Source organism: Aquarana catesbeiana, linkage group LG04, assembly GCF_042186555.1.
Source record: "Aquarana catesbeiana isolate 2022-GZ linkage group LG04, ASM4218655v1, whole genome shotgun sequence".
In the NCBI taxonomy this organism is placed as follows: domain Eukaryota; kingdom Metazoa; phylum Chordata; class Amphibia; order Anura; family Ranidae; genus Aquarana; species Aquarana catesbeiana.
This window is the reverse complement of record NC_133327.1, coordinates 458,191,508-458,213,694: the sequence shown is the minus strand read 5'-3', so window position 1 is coordinate 458,213,694 and position 22,187 is coordinate 458,191,508. Positions and strand designations below refer to the sequence as shown.

Here is a 22,187-nt window from a genome sequence, read left to right as displayed (position 1 = left end):
AAACACACCATTTCTTTTTGAAACTTTGTATTGATACACACATTTGTTTAGATTAGCTCTGCCATCATATATTATTATCCTTCAAGCTCAGGAAATCAAGATGGTATAGGGCAGCACAGTGATGTAGTGGATAGCACATTCCCCTAGCAGTAAGAAGGGTCGCTGGTTCGAATCCCAACCACGACACTACCTGCCTGGAGTTTGCATGTTCTCCCTGTGTCTCCGGGTACTCCGGTTTCCTCCCACACTCCAAAGACATGCTGGTAGGCCAATTGGATCCTGTCTAAATTGTCCCTAGTATGTATAAATGTGAGTTAGGGACCTTAGATTGTAAGCTCCTTGAGGGTAGGGACTGATGTGAAAGTACAATGTATATGTAAAGCGCTGCGTAAATTAACGGCGCTATATAAGTACCTGAAATAAATAAAATAAAAATAAGATGGTATACCAGAAGTGGACTACATGAGAATGATTTTCTATAAATTTAAAGTGGATGTAAACCTGATTCATGAAATTTGACCTAGGCACCTAGTGTTTTTTTATCTCTCTCCAAAGCCCTAAGTCTCATATCTTTCTGCTTCTCCGTTCATTCTTCGGTTTTCAGCATGAGATCTTCTGACAAGTTCTCTGACAACTGAGATAAAACCAGCCTGAAATTTGTGTTGGGGGTGGGTGCTATAAATAGATTGGCAGAGAGCTGGTCTATTCACTGGACAGCTCTGCAAGTCTCCGCCTACATGGTGGGGGGGGGGGGGGAGTGTGCCTCTCCACCAATCAGCTGTCACACAGTGTATGTCAAGACTTAACGTCCAGTACTGAACAGGAGGGGAAACTTTCTAACACTATTGCTATATTCTTTAGAAAGTGCTCAGTTGAAGACAGCAGATATGCAAGTAAAACTTATGTAGGGAAATTTGTTTCATCTCTGTATCATCTGAGGCTGTTCACTTCACTGGGTATATGTGAAGGTTTACATCCACTTTAAAGACTTTTGGGTACTGATGTTGTGCTTTACAAATGCTTTTTGATACTGCACTGTTAGTTTTGCCCTCGTCATTGGTCTGAGAGGAATTAACACACCCCCAGCAATCTCAAAGAATATAAAAAACACCATGCCTTTATCTGAAAGTTATAGTAAGGTTTAAACATTTATTATGTGCAATTCTGCTTATGGGGTATGATTGTACTTAAGTGTTCAGGTGTTTAACTTTAATAACAATAGTATAGGAGAACAGAAATATTCCTCAGAAGTGCAAAATGTTTTCCTTCATGGCAAAGAGTTCTCAAACCTAAAAGGAAACTGTTTATATGCTAACATGCACCTTACATGGAAAGATTATTACGCAAGATAAAGCCAATAATGAGCTTCTCCTGCCCTCCATTAATAGCTAGTCCATACCAACCACAAATCAAATGCTCAAAATGAAAAATGAGCTTCTACAATGTCTAAGTGTTTTTGTCCACAAGATCTTTTAATGACTACCTCAGCTGAGGCCTGCACAATCCAAATTGTTGGCACTAGCAATGAATAAACAATGACCATTACCTATAAATGGACCTCCTAATGATGCAGTATCCAATGTTGAATGGCTAGATCCATGACTATGTGGCCAACCATCCTATATTTTTAGTTTTTATTCACACTATCATTTATAACTGGTCTGAGGATATGTTGAACCACAATGTGTAGTCCATATATGCAACAAAATACTTAAGTACATAAAAAAAATAAAGCTATACAAAAAAGGCACACGTTTACCTAATCTTTACATTAATCATTATGACAAAACACACATTTTGTTTTTAATGTAATTTTTAATCTAGATATAATTGTTAAATATTTTAACACTCATTCTTTCTACAACGTGTTAACACATACAAAGAGAGAACTGCCTGGAAGCTAAAAAGCTTCAATAAAACCTTTGCAAAGCTTAAAGTATCTCCAGCTTCAGATGCAATGAGCATTACACAAAGCAAAGTAAAAGAAACAAAGTTAAGTGCACAAAAAAAAGTCAAGAATATGGATAACACACTTACTGTAGCCTCGGTTCTTCCAACAACTGAAAACCACATTCTTTCGGAGATTTAATCTTGGTATGAAGAAAAGAATTGTGCTTTCAGCCTGAATTCACCTGCACTCTAGTCTGACTGCTGGGTACACACGGCACATATTGGGCTAATGCAGCTACATGCTCTGACACAGACTTAGGCATGTATCAGCACTGGCTAAGAACACAACATTCAGTCTCTTACGTAACATCTGCAAGGCAGATTTGCCTTTCAGTTAACTTCTAGCTTTCCAAGACTTAAAGAAAAAAAGGACAAAAAAAAAGGAAAAACCATGCAAAGGTTCTTTTTTTTTAAAAGAAAAACACCCAGAATTAAACAGGAAGCAGTATTTTGGCTCGCAGTAGAGAATAGTAGTTACCAGCATGCTAAACAGACTGAAAAATGGACAGATTTTGCACAAGCTATTTCTAGCTCATCTGGATTTCATAAAATGAAACCGCACTGTGGATCTGTGTGAGGCAGCTATGAACACACCACTGCTTTTTCAGCCTTAGATTGATACAGTAAGCAAACAGGGAATAAAATGTCATGAAACAAAATAAACCCAGTCTAGACTACTAAAATATAAAAATATTAGCTGCAAAATAAAATGAACATTGACAGAAGAGGGTAAGGGGGGGGGGAGAGACAAAAAAAAAAAAAAAAAAAAAAAAAAAAAAACCTTTTGCTCAGCATATGTAGGTAAAGCTTTAAATCTGAAGACGAAGACCTTTATCTGCTACCCAGATTCTTGTGCGACAGTAAAAATTTTCAATTAACAAAATTTAATTTCTGGCTGATTGACCCAAATAAGATAAAGTAACCCTGCATCCTCATGCTTTGTGAGAAAACAGTACTTAAGGCCAATTAAACAGACCTGTGTTCCTAAATGGACTCCAAGAAAGACTTTACGGCAAGTACAAATTTCTATGACAATTTGGACGCTCTAAAGCAGTCATTAAATCATTATGGGGAAAGACAAAATGTCAAGGAAAGGCATGTGGGATTGACTTCATATTTCAGATCAGGACTTAGAAATCCTAGGAAGAATTTAGTGCAAGGAGGAAAGGCTCTATCAAAGTCGAGTTGAGTTAATCAACCACTGTGAGAGAATACTTGTGGAACTATACTAACCAAATATGAAAGCAACTTAGATCAGTTAAGTTGGTCAACCAAAAGTATAGGTGTGAAGGCCTACACCTAATATATTTATATACGAGCGCGGTAGCGTCACGTCTGGTCCCAGCCAACTCGTTTCGATAGAGATGACGTCGTCAGAGACTCCTACGGCTGCTCGATACATTGTTTTTGGCAATTGCTGCAGCGTTTACATGACCACATGCTCATTTTAACAGCTCACCATGTGAGTGTACTCTTTTTATACATTTGATAAATTGTTTAGACAGTATCATGCTATGGTCTTCTTTCATTTATATACTTATGCACCTGTGTGAGAGTGATGCGGGAGTTACCAGGACCTACAGTACCTTAGTGGATATACCTTCCCCACAGCGTTGTTTGGCTTTTCCATTAGCTTGGAGGCCCACACTATTTGGTAAGCTGCCATCTTTTTTCTTTGGAAAGGTTTTCACATGGGAGGACTTGGGGAAGCAGTTTTTTTCCTATGTGAATTTCTATTTTCTGTTTTCACGTCTCACTTGCTGGATTTGATTGGGACGTTGGATTTCATCTCTAATCCCCCCACCCCTTTTTTTTTTTATTTCATCTATTTTTTCTCTGATTTATGAACTATGTTTATTTTGTTTATCATTATTAAAATGTTCATTTCCTTTTGACACATGTTCCTATATGTTTGAGAGTGCTGCCCTTTTTACATGTATTGCTTGGTTCATCTATCCATCTATTGACCTGGCCTAGCAGCTATTTTTTTTCCATTTTCCTGGTATATTTATTGACTATTTAGCGCAAATATTTCCTCCAATATTCAATTAGAATATGTCCTGTGAGGCAATTGAATATACTATATTTTTTTATTTGCCATTTTTTTCCCCATGAAAGTAGAGTTAGCCTTTAATGCAGAGAATGCTTTGAGGTAAAAAAAAAACTAACCTGGTGGATATATATCAGTCCCATTAAAGAATATGCGAACCCTCACCTTGTAAAGCAACCAGTTCAGTTTAAAATAGAAATTTATGGCAAAACTCGTGTGTATACAAACAAAAAAAAAAAAAAAAAAAGAAAGAAAAGAAAAATCATCAATACCTTTTTGTCCCCCCTTGTTTTTAAAAGTGATCACATACCCTCTGTTCTGAGCTGCATAAGGACTTCAGAGAGCTAGGGAAGGAGAAGCAGCAGTACACTGGTCTCAGTAAATGGTTGTGCCGGTAGGGAGGGGGGCTCAGCACCAGTCTGATCACTGCAGAAGAAAAGGCTTAGTTCCTAGCACAGCTAGATAACTGACCATGCTGTGCTCTCATGCCTAGCGTGGTCAGTTTTTAATACCAAGTAGAGGGACTGGCCGGAACACCAGGTATTTCACACAAAGCAATACAAAGACAACAGGACACTTTTTCATACAAGTGCATGGTATAGCAGTCACATATCAGACATATGAAATGTTTGGTTTACATATTCTTTAAGAAAGATACGCAAGGGAAATATTTACTAGCCAATCATATTAAAAGGTCATTTTAAGTGCCCTGTATTAATATCTTGTTATTTCTACAATTTTACTAACACCTGCAAAAGTTGCAAAACTGCATTCAGGCTCTAGTTTTCAGGACAGAAAGTGAGGGAAATCTCCCCAATATTGCATAGAAAACAGACTTGAAAAAAAAAAAAAAAAAAACCAGCAGAGGTAATTAATCTAGTCCCTATATATTTAAAACCTAGAAAAATACATTTTAGTTTAATTCATTCAGGTTTTAACAAATTCGTATTCCAAGAAACACTGCATTATCTGTGCTAAAACAACCTTATAAACATGTGATTCTCATCTTTACAAAAGAAATAAATATTGGCAAAAAATAGAAACCATCATCAATTACACACCTTTGCAGCAACAATACTTAGACCCATGCCATTCTGCTTCTTCAGCGTCACAGTGATTATTTCAGGGTCTTTTCTTAAAGGCTAAAACAATAGCAAAACAGTAACAAAACTGTGAATAAAGTATATGTGTACCCTTACCTTGTAAAACAAACCATTTAGCTTAAAATAGAAATTTAAGGCAACACCTTTTTGTACAAATATGAAAAAGTTATTTATTTTTTTTTTTAAACACAATCTCTGTTTCTCAGCTGCATAAGGGGCTTAGAGGTGAGGATGGAGAACTAGCAGTACACTGATCTTCCCAGTGAATGTCTGTGCAGGGAAGCTTTTCAGCCCAGGTCTGCCCATTGGTGGATAGGCAAGCTGTGCTCTTAGCACAGCCAGAAAACTGGCCACACTAGGAAGGATGTGCTGTTATGCCTAGTGTGGTCAATTAGAAACAGGAAAGCAGAGGGTATGGCACGATCACCAGGTGAGTAAACTACAATAAACTGTAAAATACTCCAGCGCAAATATATAATAGTATAAAGGATATATATGTAATATTGCTGCTCCATCCAGAGGAATACAGAGGAATACAGAAATACAGAAACCCTATAACATATCACATATACAGTGACTGGACAATTAATACAAAATATATTGTTTTATTACAGGTTTTGCTTTATTGATTTTCATGCGTCTGTATATTTTACTGGTATATACAGTATGCAATGATGGACAGTCAGTATATTAGCATATGATTGATGCACAATTTTTTACTACTGATGGTATCCATGTTATGTGGGCATTATAATGATCACGATCACAGGCATTTCACAAAAATAAATAAATACAAAAAGCACAAGTTTACAATTTCAACTAAAAAGTAAAAAGGGCTTAAAGAAAACTCGTATTTCTACGAGTCTTTCAGGACAGCACTGATGACCCTCCCTAATTGTGTGTTTCAAATGTGGTGTTATTGCTATGTTCTGCTTATCTAATTTCAGCATTATTGGAGGTACTCTATGAACAACTGAGGCCATGGTGGAAGCGCCCAGTCTTTAAAGAAACTGACTGCAGTGTTTCCTGGGAAAGTGGGTGAAGCTGTACTCTCTCCAGGTGCTGTTCTGAAAGGCTTGTAGAAATACAGATACCGGTAAGTTTAACTAAAGGGTTTTTTTTTTTTTTTTAAACAACAAACATGTCTATACTTACCTACTCTGTGCAATGCAATCACAATGAGTGGGAGGAAACCTCTTCTTTTCAAGTCTCCCGCCGGTGCTCCTGGCCCCTCTTCCCTGTCCAGTGCCTCCATGGGAAGCTGCTTCCTATGGGGGCACTCATAGGTGGTTGCACCCGCGTCCCTCTGCTGCGTCCATTGACACAGACTGAGGGACTCTGCTCTGCTCCCAGCTCCATCCTCACTGGCTTTGATTGACAGCACTGGGAGCCAACGGAAGTGAGGGGAGAAACGATTTGCGGACGTGCACAGCGCTGGATCTAAAGGGGTCTCAGGTAAGTAAAGGGGGGCTGAGGGGGCGATGCTGACACCTAAACATTGTTTACCTTAATGCAAGGAATGCATTAAGGTAAAAAATGTTTAGACTTTACAACCCCTTTAAATCTATTTGCAAGGAATTGTCGCTAAACATGGTACTTGCCTAAAAAATTAAAGGAGTAGAGATCTTGCTTAACTCTTGATATTCACAGAGATGGAATCTTCTCAAACAGAACCCTTATTGATTACACATCAGGAATTGACTAAGCTCCGGGTTAAGATAAAAAAAATTACTCAATATGAAACCGCTTGTCATTCAGAGATTGTGTTAATAGTGTTTTCTATAAACATGGTAACAAATGTGGCAAAATATTGGCTTGCTCCACACAGTAACAAAGAGTTTCAACCTATATTCTGCAACATACAGTGGGAACGGAAAGTATTCAGACCCCTTTAAATTTTTCACTCTTTGTTATATTGCAGCCATTTGCTAAAATCATTTAAGTTCATTTTTTTCCTCATTAATGTACACACAGCACCCCATATTGACAGAAAAACACAGAATTGTTGACATTTTGGCAGATTTATTAAAAAAGAAAAAATGAAATGTCACATGGTCCTAAGTATTCAGACCCTTTGCTCAGTATTTAGTAGAAGCACCCTTTTGATCTAATACAGCCATGAGTCTTTTTGGGAAAGATGCAACAAGTTTTTCACACCTGGATTTGGGGATCCTCTGCCATTCCTCCTTGCAGATCCTCTCCAGTTCTGTCAGGTTGGATGGTAAACGTTGGTGGACAGCCATTTTTAGGTCTCTCCAGAGATGCTCAATTGGGTTTAAGTCAGGACTCTGGCCATTCAAGAACAGTCACGGAGTTGTTGTGAAGCCACTCCTTCGTTATTTTAGCTGTGTGCTCAGGGTCATTGTCTTGTTGGAAGGTAAACCTTCGGCCCAGTCTGAGGTCCTGAGCACTCTGGAGAAAGTTTTTGTCCAGGATATCCCTGTACTTGGCCGCATTAATCTTTATCTCTATTGCAACCAGTCGTCCTGTCCCTGTAGTTGAAAAACACCCCACAGCATGATGCTGCCACCACCATGCTTCACTGTTGGGACTGTATTGGACATGTGATTAGCAGTGCCTGGTTTTCTCCACACATACCGCTTAGAATTAAGGCCAAAAAGTTCTATCTTGGTCTCATCAGACCGGAGAATCTTATTTCTCTCCATCTTGGAGTCCTTCGGGTATTTTTTAACAAACTCCATGCAGGCTTTCATGTGTCTTGCACTGAGGAGAGGCTTCCGTAGGGCCACTCTGCCATAAAGCCCTGACTGGCGGAGGGCTGCAGTGATGGTTGACTTTCTATGACTTTCTCCCATCTCCCGACTGCATCTGTGGAACTCAGCCACAGTGATCTTTGGGTTCTTCTTTACCTCTCTCACCAAGGCTCTTCTCCCCCGATAGCTCAGTTTGGCCGGATGGCCAGCTCTAGGAAGGGTTCTGGTCGTCCCAAACGTCTTCCATTTAAGGATTATGGAGGCCACTGTGCTCTTAGGAACCTTAAGTGCAACAGAAATTTTTTTGTAACCTTGGCCAGATCTGTGCCTTGCCACAATTCTGTCTCTGAGCTCTTCAGGCAGTTCCTTTGACCTCATGATTCTCATTTGTTCTGACATGCACTGTGGGCTGTAAAGTCTTATATAGACAGGCGTGTGGCTTTCCTAATCAAGTCCAATCAGTATAATCAAACACAGCTGAACTCAAATGAAGGTGTAGAACCATCTCAAAGATGATCAGAAGAAATGGACAGCACCTGAGTTAAATATATGAGTGTCACAGCAAAGGGTCTGAATACTTAGGACCATGTGTAATTAAATTTTTTTCTTTTTTAATAAATCTGCAGAAATGTCAACAATTCTGTGTTTTTCTGTCAATATGGGGTGCTATGTGTACATTAATGAGGAAAAAAATGAACTTAAATGATTTCAGCAAATGGCTGCAATATAACAAAGAGTGAAAAATTTTAGGAGGTCTGAATACTTTTAGTCCCCACTGTAACTCTTCCATAATGGACACTAAACAAGACAAATTACAACCGAATTCCATTGTTTCTCTATTATACAACACCCACCCCATACTTAGACTAACCATCTACATAGGTAAAGGAAAAAAAATTTTAATTACATAGCTTTACCTCATTTACCATCTGAGGCACTTACAGAATCCTTCATGTCATAAAACATGACCTCTGACCTTAGCTGCTTGATAATCTATGCTCAAAATTGCAATTCTGGATGAGCCTTACATTTCTTAGGGGGATGGGAGAAAGATCTCTCATGGAAGAAACTACATTTTCATGCTTCATCCATGCCCACATGTATGGCCAGTTTTTGGTATAGATCCCCCATCACAGACTACATCGGGTTTCTTCTACAAACTCAAACCTCTGCTGGTGCTGTCTGAAGGAGGTTTGCACTCTTGCACATCCGGGGACTTGTCCCTTAATTAGGTCCTTATGGGGCAAGCTGGCTCAGATACATGCTAAAGTCATTTCAGACAGTCTCAAACTTAACCCCAGAAATTGCATTGCTTTCAGCACTGTATTGATTGCTCTCAGCAGCCAAAAAAAAAAAAAAAATCACTGCTTAAAATATTTTATCTGCACAGTTGGAGTGCTTATTCCTAGATACTGGAAGTCATCTTAAGCCCTGACTGTGTGGGAACAGGTTGTAAAAGTATGCTAAGAGATAAGAATGGAGGAATTAAATGCCCAAAGTCAGGACAGATATGATTCTTCTCAAGCCAAATGGACCCTCATGAAACCTCTACATGACCACTAATGACTTCTAGGCCCTTGCATGAGCCTATAAATCAAAATACAAGCATGCACTTCTACCTGATAAGACAGTATTTGGATCTCAGGTTCTCTTCCCCACTCCCCACATAATACTATCCCTCCTTTTACTTATGCTTTCTGGTATGTTTCCTTACCCCACTTTACCATATTTTCTCTTCTTTGCTCCATAAGTCCATCTTAAAGGGTTTTTTTTTTAATAAAAAAACATGTCATGCTCACCTGCTCTGTGCATCTTGGGTACCCGGTTAACGTTCCTGACCCCACCCTCCTGCCGAGTGCCACCCGGAGCAAGCAGCGTGATGTGTGGGCACCCAAGCAGGCTAGTTCCTGAGCCGCTGCTCTGTGTCCATTTACACACACAGAGTCACGGCTCTGCCCTACCTCCCCTCTCTCTCTCACTGACTAAGATTGAGCCAATGAGGTGTGAGCGTCCCCCGAGAGAGCTGAGGCTTTTGTGCACATCACTGGATCACAATAGGGTTCAGGTAAGTATTAGAGGAGCTGCTGCACACAGAAATCTTTATACCTTCGTGTATAGACTGCATGAAGTTATAAAACCTTGAGCCTTTATAACCACTTTAACAATATTTAGCAGGCACTTGAGGACCCTCACATCTCCACAATTCTGAGTTCCTAGGTCTCATTAACAACTGTAACACTTTACATCTCCTGACCTGTTGTGTTACTATCAGCTTCATCAGAATTATATAGGTGACACTTCTCCAACGGTGGTGAGCTATTATGCAAGGTGCATGGGTCTGACATGTTAGTAACTGACATGTAGTGGGGAAAATTATTGATCCCCTGCAGATTTTGTAAGTTTGCCCACTTACAGAAATGAAGGGTCTATAATTGTTATCATAGGTGTAATTTAAATGATAGAGACAAAAAAAAAAAAAAAAAAACACACGATACAAATGTTAGAAATTGAGTTGCAGTTCAGTGAGTAAAAGAAGTATTTGATCCACTACCAACCAACAATAATTCTGGCTCCACAGACTGGCTACAGTATGTGCTCATGTGGTACACAGATTAGTCCTATCAATTTAAGAAGGTGCTCCTAATGACAACTTTTAGACCTGCACAAGGCTGGAATGGGCTACAAGACCATCAGCAAGAAGCTTGGTAAGGAGACAACTGTTGGAGCCATTATTTGCAAATGGAAGAAATACAAAATAACCATCAATCGCCCTCGGTCTGCAGCTCCATGCAAGACATTGCCTCATGCAGGGCCGGTGCTAGACTACTTTGCGCCCTACACGCCTCTTTGGCTGGCACAGCACCTGTCCTGGGCACAGAGTGCCAGCCAGGAAGCAGCCTAATTGTAATCACAATAGGGATTGGCAGGGTATGTCGGACTGCGGCATCACCTCCAATCCAATTCGCAGTCAGCACTGGCTGGACGAACCGTGAAGCCTGTGCACTGCACGGCAGCAATGCACAGAGTCAGAACACAGGCAGCACTATTCCTGCGGAGCCACGGCGGCTGCCGCCGGGACCCTTGAACTGACAGTTGGGACCACAGTCACCAAATAAACCAGTTGTAACAATACACTACCATGGATTGAAATCCTGCAGTGCCCGCCAGTTCGCCCTCCTCAAGAAGGCACATGTATAGGCTCATCTGAAGTTTGCCAATGAACATCTAAATGTTTCAAAGATGGATTGGGAGAAGTGCTGTGGTCAGATGAGACCAAAATTGAGCTCTTGGCATTAACTCGACTCACCGTGTTTGGAGGAAGAAAAATGCTAACTATGACTCTAAGAACACTATCCCTACAGTCAAGCATGGAGGTGGAAACATTATGCTTTGGGGCTGCTTTTCTGCTAAAGTTATAGGCCGACTTTGGCACATTGAGGGTCAATAGCCGGGACCATGCATTGTAAAATCTTGGATGAGAACCTTCTTCCCTTAGCCAGAACACTGAAGATGGGTCGTTGATGGGTCTTCCAGCATGACAATGACCCAAAACATACCACCAAAGCAAGGAAGGAGGGGCCTCAAGAAAAAGCACATTAAGGTCATGGAGTAGCCTAACCAGTCTCCAGACCTTAATCATATAGAAAATCTATGGAGGGAAATAAAACTTTGAGCTGCCAAGGGACAGCCATTAATCCTTAAGGATTAAGAGAAAATCTGTAAAGAAGAGTGGATCAAAATCCCTCCTGAGATGTGTGAAAACCTGGTAACCAACTACAAGAAACATCTTACCACTGTGCTTGCCAACAAGGGTTTCTCCACCAAGTACTAAGTCACGTTTTACTTGGGGATCAAATACTTCTTTTACGCACTGAACTGCAACTCAATTTATTACATTTGCATCATTTGTTTTTTCTGAATTTTTGGTTGAAATTTTGTCTCGATCATTTAAAATATACCTATGATAAAAATTATAGACCCTTCATTTCTTTGTAAGTGGGAAAACATACTAAATCTGCAGGGAATCAAATAATTATTTACTGTACTAACATTTTTATGTGGCGCTTATCTATCACAGATTATTGATTACTCATGTTTATTTGCAAAGGTAGTCCAATCTCTTTGTTTTCTTTTCTGTACCCTATACTTTACTATAGCATTTTAATGAACAGAGATTGCACTTAAAAAAACAAACAAAAAAAAAAACCTACCATATCTGGACTTTCACTCAGCATATGATTCTCATAATCGGCACCTTCGAAAAAAATTGTCCATGTCCCAGGTGAACGGGTATGAGGGATAAGCCTGCAAAAGCCTTTGGAGAAACACAAAAAAAAATAATATGAACATATTTTTCATTCAACACAGACGCACTAAATACATGAAAATATGATTTTTTTCTAAGAAAATCTTCACCATTTCACTTTTCAAGAAGCAATGCTTTTTGATTAAGACAGTTTTTATATAAATAACAGATATATGCCTATTCAGTCCAGTGTTGAACATACAGTGAACTCAAGTACTCTTTTAAAGTTAACTCTGAGCACAAAAACATATTATTCAAAGACGAACCCCAGGTTTACTTTCACTTTAAATAGGTCAAAGGTCTATTTCTGGAAGCATTCTTAATGCAAGCATTTTTTTCACACCTAAAACACAGTACTGTGTATATTGACCTTCAAGATACATTTCTCCAACAATTAAAGCTGCAAATACTTTGCAACTTTAGATCTTACAAACCTCTTTGGCATAATGGGTCCAAGAACTCCTGTAAACCATTCGGAATGTTTCGAACCACATCGCACGAGTAGCCATCCTCAGGCAAAAGAAAAGGCAACTGCAAATCAGGATCCTCCTCTAACTGAACGTCTCGTCCATCACTTCGTGCCAATTCATCAGCAGTGTTTTCAGCAACAGATACTACATTCTCAATCAGTTCCTGTAAATTTAAAAAAAAAATATCAAATTGTGCAGCTTATTGGGATTTTTGTCAATTTAGACAAATAAATGATCATGCAGACATACAGATCTAGCACCATAAGCAAACTGATTACCGTAGGAATGTAAGGTTCATCTGGTGCACAGTGGTAATTCGTCAATAAAGCATGCAGTTGCAAGGAGTTTAGTTTAAAGCAGGTATTGTTAATGTTAGGGATATCTTGGGGAGAGTACTTGTCCATGGTAAGTAGAGTTGTTGCCTGTGAGGTACAAAATAAAAAAAAATAAATTCAGTAGGACAAACCTGTGCACAGTATGGTGGCTTAGATGTCAGCATTTTGTACCTGCAGCATTGGTTTCCTAGGGTCAGCTCTCATTACAGCTTAATCTGCATGGATGTATGATCTACCGGTATTAGCAAGGGATACTTCTCCTTGCTCTTATGACTTCCCATGTCTTAAAACCTACTGATAAGCCAACTGTCTCCACCCAATGACTACACTTACATAACAGTGTTCTGGTGCCCTCTTTGCCTTTCAAGCTTACCTGTACTATCCTGCTAAGGTGGCAATCAGCAGCAAGTTCAAGGCCCTGTTTTTCAGCCCAAGCCTCTATGTGCGCTAGCTGCTGGCGTATAATGGCACCCCAGTAGTGAGAACATAACCCAGAGTCTGGATCAGTGACCAGTCGGTTGAAGAGCCACATATTGATGAAGTGGAAGAGCTGAGAGAATAGCTGAATAGTCAGGGCTGCGTTTACTCGACAGCGCCTCAGAAGAGACATAGCTCCAGTCAGGGTGTTTAGGACTTCATCTGTAAATACAGTAATATAAAAAAAAATAAAATAAAAAAATATATATATATATATATTACTTTTAAGAATACCATAAAAACCCACATCATATTGTGCTACATTTTCAAACATTGCATTTGTGACCATAAATACAATCATTATAGCATTCACACCCAGGAACCTTGCAAGAAATACAGTGCCTTGCAAAAATATTCACCCCCCTTGGCATTTTTTCGTGTTTTGTTGCCTCACAATCTGGAATTAACATGGATTGTTTGAGGATTTGCATCATTAAATTTACAGAACGTGCCCAAAACTTTGAAGATTTTTTTGTTTTTATTGTGAAGCAAACAACAAATAGGACAAAATAACAGAAAAAGTCAATGTGCATAACTATTCACCCCCCTAAACTCAATACTTTGTAGAGCCACCTTTTGCGGCTATCACAGCTCCAAGTCGCTTTGGATAAGTCTCTATGAGTTTGCCACATCTTATCACTGGGATTTTTGCCCAATCCTCCTTGCAAAATTGCTCCAGCTCCTTCAAGTTGGATGGTTTGCGCTTATGAAAAGCAATCTTTAAGTCTGACCACAGATTTTCTATTGGAAAGAGGTCTGGGCTTTGACTAGGCCAATTCAGCACATTTACATGTTTCCCCTTAAACCACTCAAGTGTTGCTTTAGCAGTGTGTTTGGGGTCATTGTCCAGCTGGAAGGTGAACCTCCGTCCTAGCCTCAAATCACACACAGAGTGGTACAGGTTTTGCCCAAGAATATCCCTGTATTTAGCTCCATCCATCTTTCACTCAACTCTGACCAGTTTCCCAGTTCTGACTGCTGAAAAAAAACATCCCCACAGAATGATGCTGCCACCACCATGTTTCACTGTGATGCACACTGATGGTGTTGTTTGGGTGATGTGATGTGTTGGGTTTGCGCCAGACATAGCGTTTTCTTTGATGGCCAAAAAGTTCAATTTTAGTCTCATCAGACCAGAGCACCTTCCTCCATACATTTTGCCTTTTCGCAAATCATGCCCTTTTGTTTTTTTGCTGAAAGTAATGGCTTTCTTCTGGCCACTCTGCCATAAAGCCCAAAGCTATTGAGGGAATCTCTTATTGTTGTCCTATATACAGATACTCCAGTCTCTGCTGTGGAATGCTGCAGCTCCTTCATGGTTACCTTGCGTCTCTGTGCTGCCTCTCTGATTAACGCCCTCATTGCCCGATCCATGAGTTTTGGTGTGCAGCCGTCTCTTGGCAGGTTTGCTGTTGTGCCATGTTCTTTCCATTTGGTTATGATAGATTTGATGGTGCTCCTAGGGAGGATCAAAGATTTGGATTTTTTTTTTTTTTATAACCTAACCCTGACTTGTACTTCTCAAAAACATTCTCCCTGACTTGTTTGGAGAGTTCCTTTGTCTTCATGGCAGCGTTTGGTTAATGGTGCCTCTTGCTTAGGTGTTGCAGCTTTTGGGGCCTTTCAAAAAGGTGTGTAAATGCAATGACAGATCATGTGACACTTAGATTGCACACAGGTGGACAAAATTTCACTAATTATGACTTTTGAAGGTAATTGGTTGCACCAGAGCTTTTTATGGGCTTCATAACAAAAAAGGGGGTGAATACATACGCACATGCCAATTATCAGTTTTTTATTTCTGAAAAATAGTTTTATGTATTTTTCTAATTTTACTTCACCAACTTAGACTATTGTGTTCTGATCCATCACATATGATTCAGATTAAAAAGATATTGAACTAAAGGCTGTAATGCAGCAAAATAGGTAAAAAGCCAAGGGGGTGAATACTTTTGCAAGGCACTATATACATGTGCAGCGTGCACAAATTAAATTCTTGATTTTTACTACCAGAAAAAAATTCAAATACATACTAACCAATATATTTATACGTTTTTTATTATAACTTTCATACCAAACACAGCAGCAAAAAACACACAAGCAAAGAAAGTGAACACTTTAACATAAAATATTTCAAAATCATTGCATGTTGTGCCGTATACTCTATCTCTGACCTATTTTTGGCCTTTGTAGGTTGTTCTCCTCTGGATCGTATAAGAACGCTGGCATGTAATTGCTTAGTTCTGACTGGAGGCAGTGCACTAAATACCTAGGTATGAAAAGACAATATTAGAGGAATGTATATTCCATTTAGCAATAAGAGATACATTTCCCATGTTTAGTCCAGTGCATTAAAACTAACTGGATGCTCCAGAAAGATACCATTTCTTCCACCACTGGTTGACTGATGGTTTGGCACATTGTTCCTGACATCTTAAAAAGCCTGAAGCACAGCATGGGAAAGGCTGAGTTTATTGATTTTATTAGGGACACTCTTATTTTACTTTGCATTCTAAAAAGGTATGTGTCCTGCAACTTTATAGAGAAATACAACCTATTCCAAAAGGTCTCCTTCACACAGTCAGATGTATTAAGACTCAAGACACCCGTCACTAAGCATGGCTAAATGTGAACAGCTATGGCTGTATAGGCTTAGCAGCCATTGCCATTTGCATGCATCTGTCATTCCAGTCTCAAGAATCTGCTGAATCTTGCTGCTGGAATACAGTGCATGCAGCTGAATAACTGTGTGAAGGAGGCCTAAAAAGACTATCCAAATAAAAGATATTAACCTATATTTTCTCTTTGCTTTATATGTATTGCTACCATCAACTTCTGAAGCTGTGTATTGCAATAGGGATTTGTAAGGTCCGGCTTACCCCTTTCTCAGATTTTCTGATCTGGGCTAGCTTATATGAAGTGTCAAAGACCCAAGCATCACAAATTCCTTGTAACTGCATCCAAATGACTAACTCTAGATGCACAGTACTATGTTTGCATGGCTACACCTAGTAAAGTGAATAAGCTCACCTTTTCGGTAAATGTGATATTACTATATCTTCTGTTTAAAGACAAACTTTAGAGGTAAGTTTTCTTAGTTGTTTGTGACCCACCTCCTTCTAAGTCAACTAGATATGTTCATTTTTATTTTTTAACTGAAAATTTCTAGACACATCAGTAGGAAATACTGTTAAAGCAACTAAGATTGTATTGGCAAATGATCTGAAAATAGTCTTAATCAGCTTGAACTGAATTTTCCCATTGTCTTACCGAAACAATGCTCCCATTTTGGTATGTTAAATTTAACTTTGAAAGCCTATTGTTTTATCTGTTCTTTAGATGCAAAAAAAACTGCTAACCCTTCCAGAAATCCAGTAAACACTTCATTTCATTGGCACTCTAGTTTGAGCTGCACTCAACTATCGAGCAATGTTATCAGACCAGTCCAGCTCACCCATACAAAACAACAGAACATCTCCCATATATGTATATAGAAAGAGGTGGTGAGGTGTCCTGTACTCCACATCAGGTGCAATAACTGATGTGAAAAGGCTGCTTCTCCACAGATACAATACAGCGAGTAAATGTTTTCAAACTAGGACCGAAAATGTTTTATGGAAAGACCTGAAAAAGCAAAACGTATGCAGCTGCCACATCTGAGGAATTATAAGTTGCAATATATTACATTTTGTGCTTGAATATAGATAAAATGTACACACCCAAAGCCATCACCATCAAAGGAAATACAAGAGGTCTTACTTGAAAGCCATTTGGACTAAATGTGCCAAAACATCCTGAGCATCTAAAGTGATACGGCTGAGATCCCGGTCCTGTTTAATAAAATTGAGCAGCTCTGATGCATTTGCCATCCAGAATGCAAGTGCTCCAGCGATGTTTTTTTGTTTCTGCACAAATGAGAAAAAATTAATTAAAATGTGCTTTATATTGTTTTTTGATAATATATAAACATAGACAGACCAGTAACATGATATGTAATATACACCAGTTAACAGATAAGAGCAATACAGTAGTTTTTTTTTTTTATTCTGTTTGTTACTCTTAATATATTTTGAGTAATATTATGAGAGTATGTCCACAGCTATTAGATAAACCAAGGAAAAGAAGCCTAGTCTGGTAACTGATGCATATGTGTATCCAAGAAATATAATCCCAAGTATCACCTCCTATTGCTGTTAGTTGCCAGGACACAAATATCTGATACTGGTCTGTCAGAAACGTCAACCAAAAGAATGCTACGCCAGGTTAGATGAGATCCAAAGAATAGGAACCATAGAGAAAATATGAGGGGTAAAAAAAGGGAAAAAATAAACTTTGCTTGCTTTTTTTTCCACACTGAGGTGCATTAAGCAGAGGATTATGGGATGCCAAAAAGCTGCACAGTCAAAAAGAATTTTAGTACAGCACAAGTCCAGTTTTGAATGAGTGTTATGAATTGTGCAGCCCAGCCATTTAAAGAAGAGTTTTACTCTTATATGAAAGCAGCGTGAGACTGAGCTAAGCTGGAGTAGCTGGGATTGTGTCTCATTGTCCTACCTGGTCACCCTGGTCTATTTCCTGGAGAATAACAGATGAGGAAATCAAACAGAACAGAGAAAGAAACTTGTAAACAAATATGACAGACCAGATTTAAAACAGCTATTAAAAACTTACAAGAAAAAAAAATGTAATAGCACACAAAAACATACAAAGTTCTCAACCTAAGAACATAAGCAATCTGCTGCCACCACCTATAAACATATGTAAACTGCATAAGTAAATATGAAGTTAAAGTGTTACTAAACCCACAGCAGTAAAATCAGTCTGTATATGTAGTAAAGCATGCTTGTTATACTCACTGTGGAACATAAGGGGTTAACCCTCCACATTGTGTAAAACAGCAAATTGATCCCGTCTGATCCTCCCCTTCTTCCACTGTCCCCAATCCATCTCCTGATAGTACAGAGGCTAGGGGACAAGCTGCACATGCTCAGTTTGGGGTGTACTGCTAGCGAGTGTTTTTTTTTTCCTTGGGAGAGTACATGTGATCAGCACAGGGCCAATTAGCACTGTCCAGACAAAGGGTCAGGGGTCCTGCATCTTTATAGGACAATCAGGGAAGAATGAAAACTCCTACAAGTTTTAACTGGACACTGATAGAAGTCACAAGATTGCTATATACTGCTGATGAGAAAAGGTATTTAGCAGTTTAGATTTACTAAAATAACTGCATTTCTGTATTCTGTGGGAGACCAGATATAGTGAATGCAGGATCCTGAGTTTAGTAACACTTTAAAGCCAAATCCACACAACACTTATATTTCAGTTTTACTTGTTTCATTGCAAGTGATTACACGCAGACCTCATTTGTTAAATTACAAAACAGCAACTGGTTTAATTAACAGAAGTCCACTAAAACTAAATTACAAATTTTAAACTGAGAATAATTAAAACTTTAGCATTTGGACTGTGCAGAGATACAATTTCATTTTGGACACTGCAATTTGATCATATACAGCAAAGCAATTTGGCAAGGTTCTCTAGAGAAAAGTTAACATTTTAAAACCCACCTATTTAGGAAGTATAAAATACATATAAGGTTGATTGACAACAAAACACAAACACATGGTACAACACATCACTGTTCTATGAAAACACAACAACATAAATACAGACACGATCATCCAGAATGATCTGGTGTTACAATCCGTGAACAAGGACAGAAAAGGTACAGGCAGTGTGGAAAAAGCATGTTTCTTAGCTTATTTTAGGCATATTTGGGAAAGGCTTATAATCTGGAAACCTCCATCCTGAACTATTTAAGATAACAGATTTAATAGAAAATAAAATAAAAGGCCAAGCTCATAATAGTTTTGACATTTTAAAGTAAACTTGTGCCTAGACTATGCACATTAAACTGCTAAAAAGTAAACTAGTAGTATGTACAGTAAATTCAGTCCATATTTAATGAAATATAAAATGCCTAAAAGAAGAGTGGTTCCCAAGACACTGAAGCAACGTATAGCTAGTAGTAGTTAATCACTTTCAACTGGACTATTTTTTTTTCTTTCAACGTTTCATAGCTTCTGCAAGCCATTTCTTCCATTCCAAATATAGAAATATCTCCACAGTGCTCTAGTTCTACCTCAATGGTACCTTTTTGGGAAATAAACATAGAACTATTTAATATCATAAGATGCAGTCAGCACCTTACCCATAGTTGCCAACATTCTGGAAAAAAATGTTTAGGGACACCTTTTTCTCTGTAGGCAGAGTATTCTTTTATTTAGGGATGTGGCATTCATTTGTAGGCGTGGCATAGCAGAATTTAAAAATGTGGCGCACAAGCAGCAAAAAATGGGCGTGGTTTAAATTATGCCCAATGGTGGATGTGGTTTAAAGGGGGTGTGGTTAGAATCTGAGATGACTTACCTAGTGGAAAATGTGTTAATATATAAAGAATGTAGGTAGGGCAGGGGGTTGGGTGCAGATGGAGAAGAGGGGGGTAAGCAGAGTTGGGATGAATATGGAGAAGAGGGGGGTGAGCAGGTCTGGGGGGATGGAGAAGGGGGGGGATGGAGAAGGGGGGGTAAATAGGGTTGGTGATTGGGGGGGGGGGTATGAGCAGAGCTGAGCTGTTCCGGGCCGCTGGGAGAAGAAAAGACACTGGGACAGAACTGTGGGAGGGGAGGCACACAAAAGTTTCTGCCCTTTTCTGTCAGCAGGCATAGGTACTTCTCAGTCTGTTCACCACCAAGATAAACCAAGCAGAACGGGGGCGGTCCTGCAGGGAAGCTCTCTAAATCAGCTTCCCTTTAAAAGGTGGGCGGGGCATGATCTTCGGCCACACACCCTCCATATCCCAGCCAATCAGACACTGCAAGCCTCGCATGCTCCACCTTCTGGGTGTTGTAATGCGAGTGTCTGATCTAAGCTGCTGGGGGAGGAGGTAGAGGGAGGGATAGACCATCAATCAATGCTTATGATTCTCTGTTTCTTGGCACCCCGCACCTGAGCTCCGACTTCAGTCACTAGCAAGGCTTTCAGTGACAGGAGAATTTTCAGGATTCTGCCCGGGACAGGCTCAGACCAGGACATGGGTCTGATTTCCGTGACTGTTGACAAGTGTGCTTACCCACTGAATACTAAAATTTAAAGTGGCTCTTAAGATGAAAGTTTTTTTTACCTTACTGTATTCTCTTCATTAAGGTAAAAACCTTTTAATAGCAGCTTCCCCCAGCACCCCGACTTACCCGAGTTGTCTCTCAGTCAAGCACCGTCTCGTCTGCAGCAGCTCCTCTCCCTTCCGCCTGATCTCACAGGCTTTGCCGATAGCAGTGGGAGTCATTGGCTTCTGCTGCTGTCAATCAAATCCTGTGCGGAGGGAGCTGGGGGCAGGGCCGAGCAGCACTGTGTGTTTATGGATGCACACAGCCCGACTCGGGAGCACTAAACACAGCGAATAACAAGTTAACTATATATCTCTGTACCCCAGTGTGATTATACTGCTTATATGGATGAAATGATGAAATAAAGATGGCTTTTTAATGGATCTAAGGAGTGCAGCCATTTGGATTTGTGTTGCTTCAGTGCCCCCTAGCATTGCTGTAGCTTTTGCAATGGGGGTACACAGTGAAGAGGAGGACTGGGGAGCACCAGCAGGGGCCACAGAAGAGGAGGTTTGGGGGCCACTCTGTGCAAAACAATTGCACAGAGTAAATATAATATATTTATATTATAGGAAAAAAAGCTAGTTTTACAACAGGTTTAACTTTTATTTCAGCTTTTTTTTTTTTAATGTAGACATTTTCTCTACATATCAGTTAGTGGTCTCTCTGTATTTCATTTATCTTCACACTTTAACATACCATTCACTCATAATGGGAACTTGAATTACACCAGTAGTACTCAAGTAAATATGCTCTTCTCTTAACCTCTTGTCACCCATGTAATGCATATGTGTGACAGCAAAAAGGGTGGGCTTTAATGCCCACATGTCACATGCATCTATGGGCAGCAGAGCTTTTTGTGCTAAGAGAGCGAGCACTGGGTGCTTCCAGCAGAGTGACGAAACTGTCAAAGACAGCTCTCAGGCTCTACTAATGATTGGGAGCTGGTGGAACTAACACCCCATCAAAAGGTCACTGGGACAGCCAATCACAGTAGTCACAAGATGGGATGGTCCTTCCTGCCCCCTAGATGTAGAGACTCTTTTACCAATTAAGGACTGCCCACGTACATTTACTGCGGCAGGGCGGCCCTTAAGCACAAAATCACATACCTGTACATGATTCTCGTCAATGGCTCTGGGGCACGCGCCATGCTCCAGCTATGATTGGACACAGCGGGAGCCAATCAGCCGGTGCGGCGGTTGCAATGGCCACCCGCGATCTCTCCCTGGAGAGACAGAAGCACGGTCTGCCTATGTAAACAAGGCAGATCGTCCTTCTGTCAGACAGGAAGAGAAACATCTGTGGTTCCTGCTAATCAGGAACACAGATGTCTCTCTTCCTCAAGTGCATCCGTCCCCCACACAGTAAGATAAAACAAGAATTAAAGTGGAAGTAAACCCTCCTATAATTTTCAGCCAAGGAAGCAGCCATCTTGGCCTCTGTTTAATCTTCAACTGCCATGATGCTGCACATGTGATCAGTTATGACTCCAGGTCATTGGATGATTTGACAATTTAGTTGAGAGCACAACCAATGTGACAGTTACATTCCCGTCAAGTGCCGGAAATGTAACTGTTTTTTTTTAAACTGTTAAAATCGATGGATTTACTTCC

At 39.8% G+C, this 22,187-nt stretch overlaps 1 protein-coding gene across 21 annotated transcripts in view; it reads right to left on the bottom strand.

The window, feature by feature from the left end:
* The window catches only part of AFDN (afadin, adherens junction formation factor), a 386,193-nt gene that overhangs the window by 104,177 nt on the left and 259,829 nt on the right, over positions 1 to 22,187 (bottom strand). For 15 of the 21 annotated variants that reach the window (XM_073627519.1, XM_073627513.1, XM_073627512.1 and 12 more), the window contains 8 exons: positions 17,960 to 17,980; positions 17,165 to 17,310; positions 15,580 to 15,674; positions 13,302 to 13,567; positions 12,872 to 13,015; positions 12,558 to 12,756; positions 12,029 to 12,132; positions 5,062 to 5,142 (listed from right to left, as the gene is read on the bottom strand). In XM_073627519.1, coding sequence (XP_073483620.1) covers positions 5,062 to 5,142; positions 12,029 to 12,132; positions 12,558 to 12,756; positions 12,872 to 13,015; positions 13,302 to 13,567; positions 15,580 to 15,674; positions 17,165 to 17,310; positions 17,960 to 17,980 — 1,056 coding nt within the window. The remainder of the gene's footprint in view (positions 1 to 5,061; positions 5,143 to 12,028; positions 12,133 to 12,557; positions 12,757 to 12,871; positions 13,016 to 13,301; positions 13,568 to 15,579; positions 15,675 to 17,164; positions 17,311 to 17,959; positions 17,981 to 22,187) is intronic. The other 6 variants (XM_073627514.1, XM_073627518.1, XM_073627524.1 and 3 more) reach the window with 1 other exon arrangement.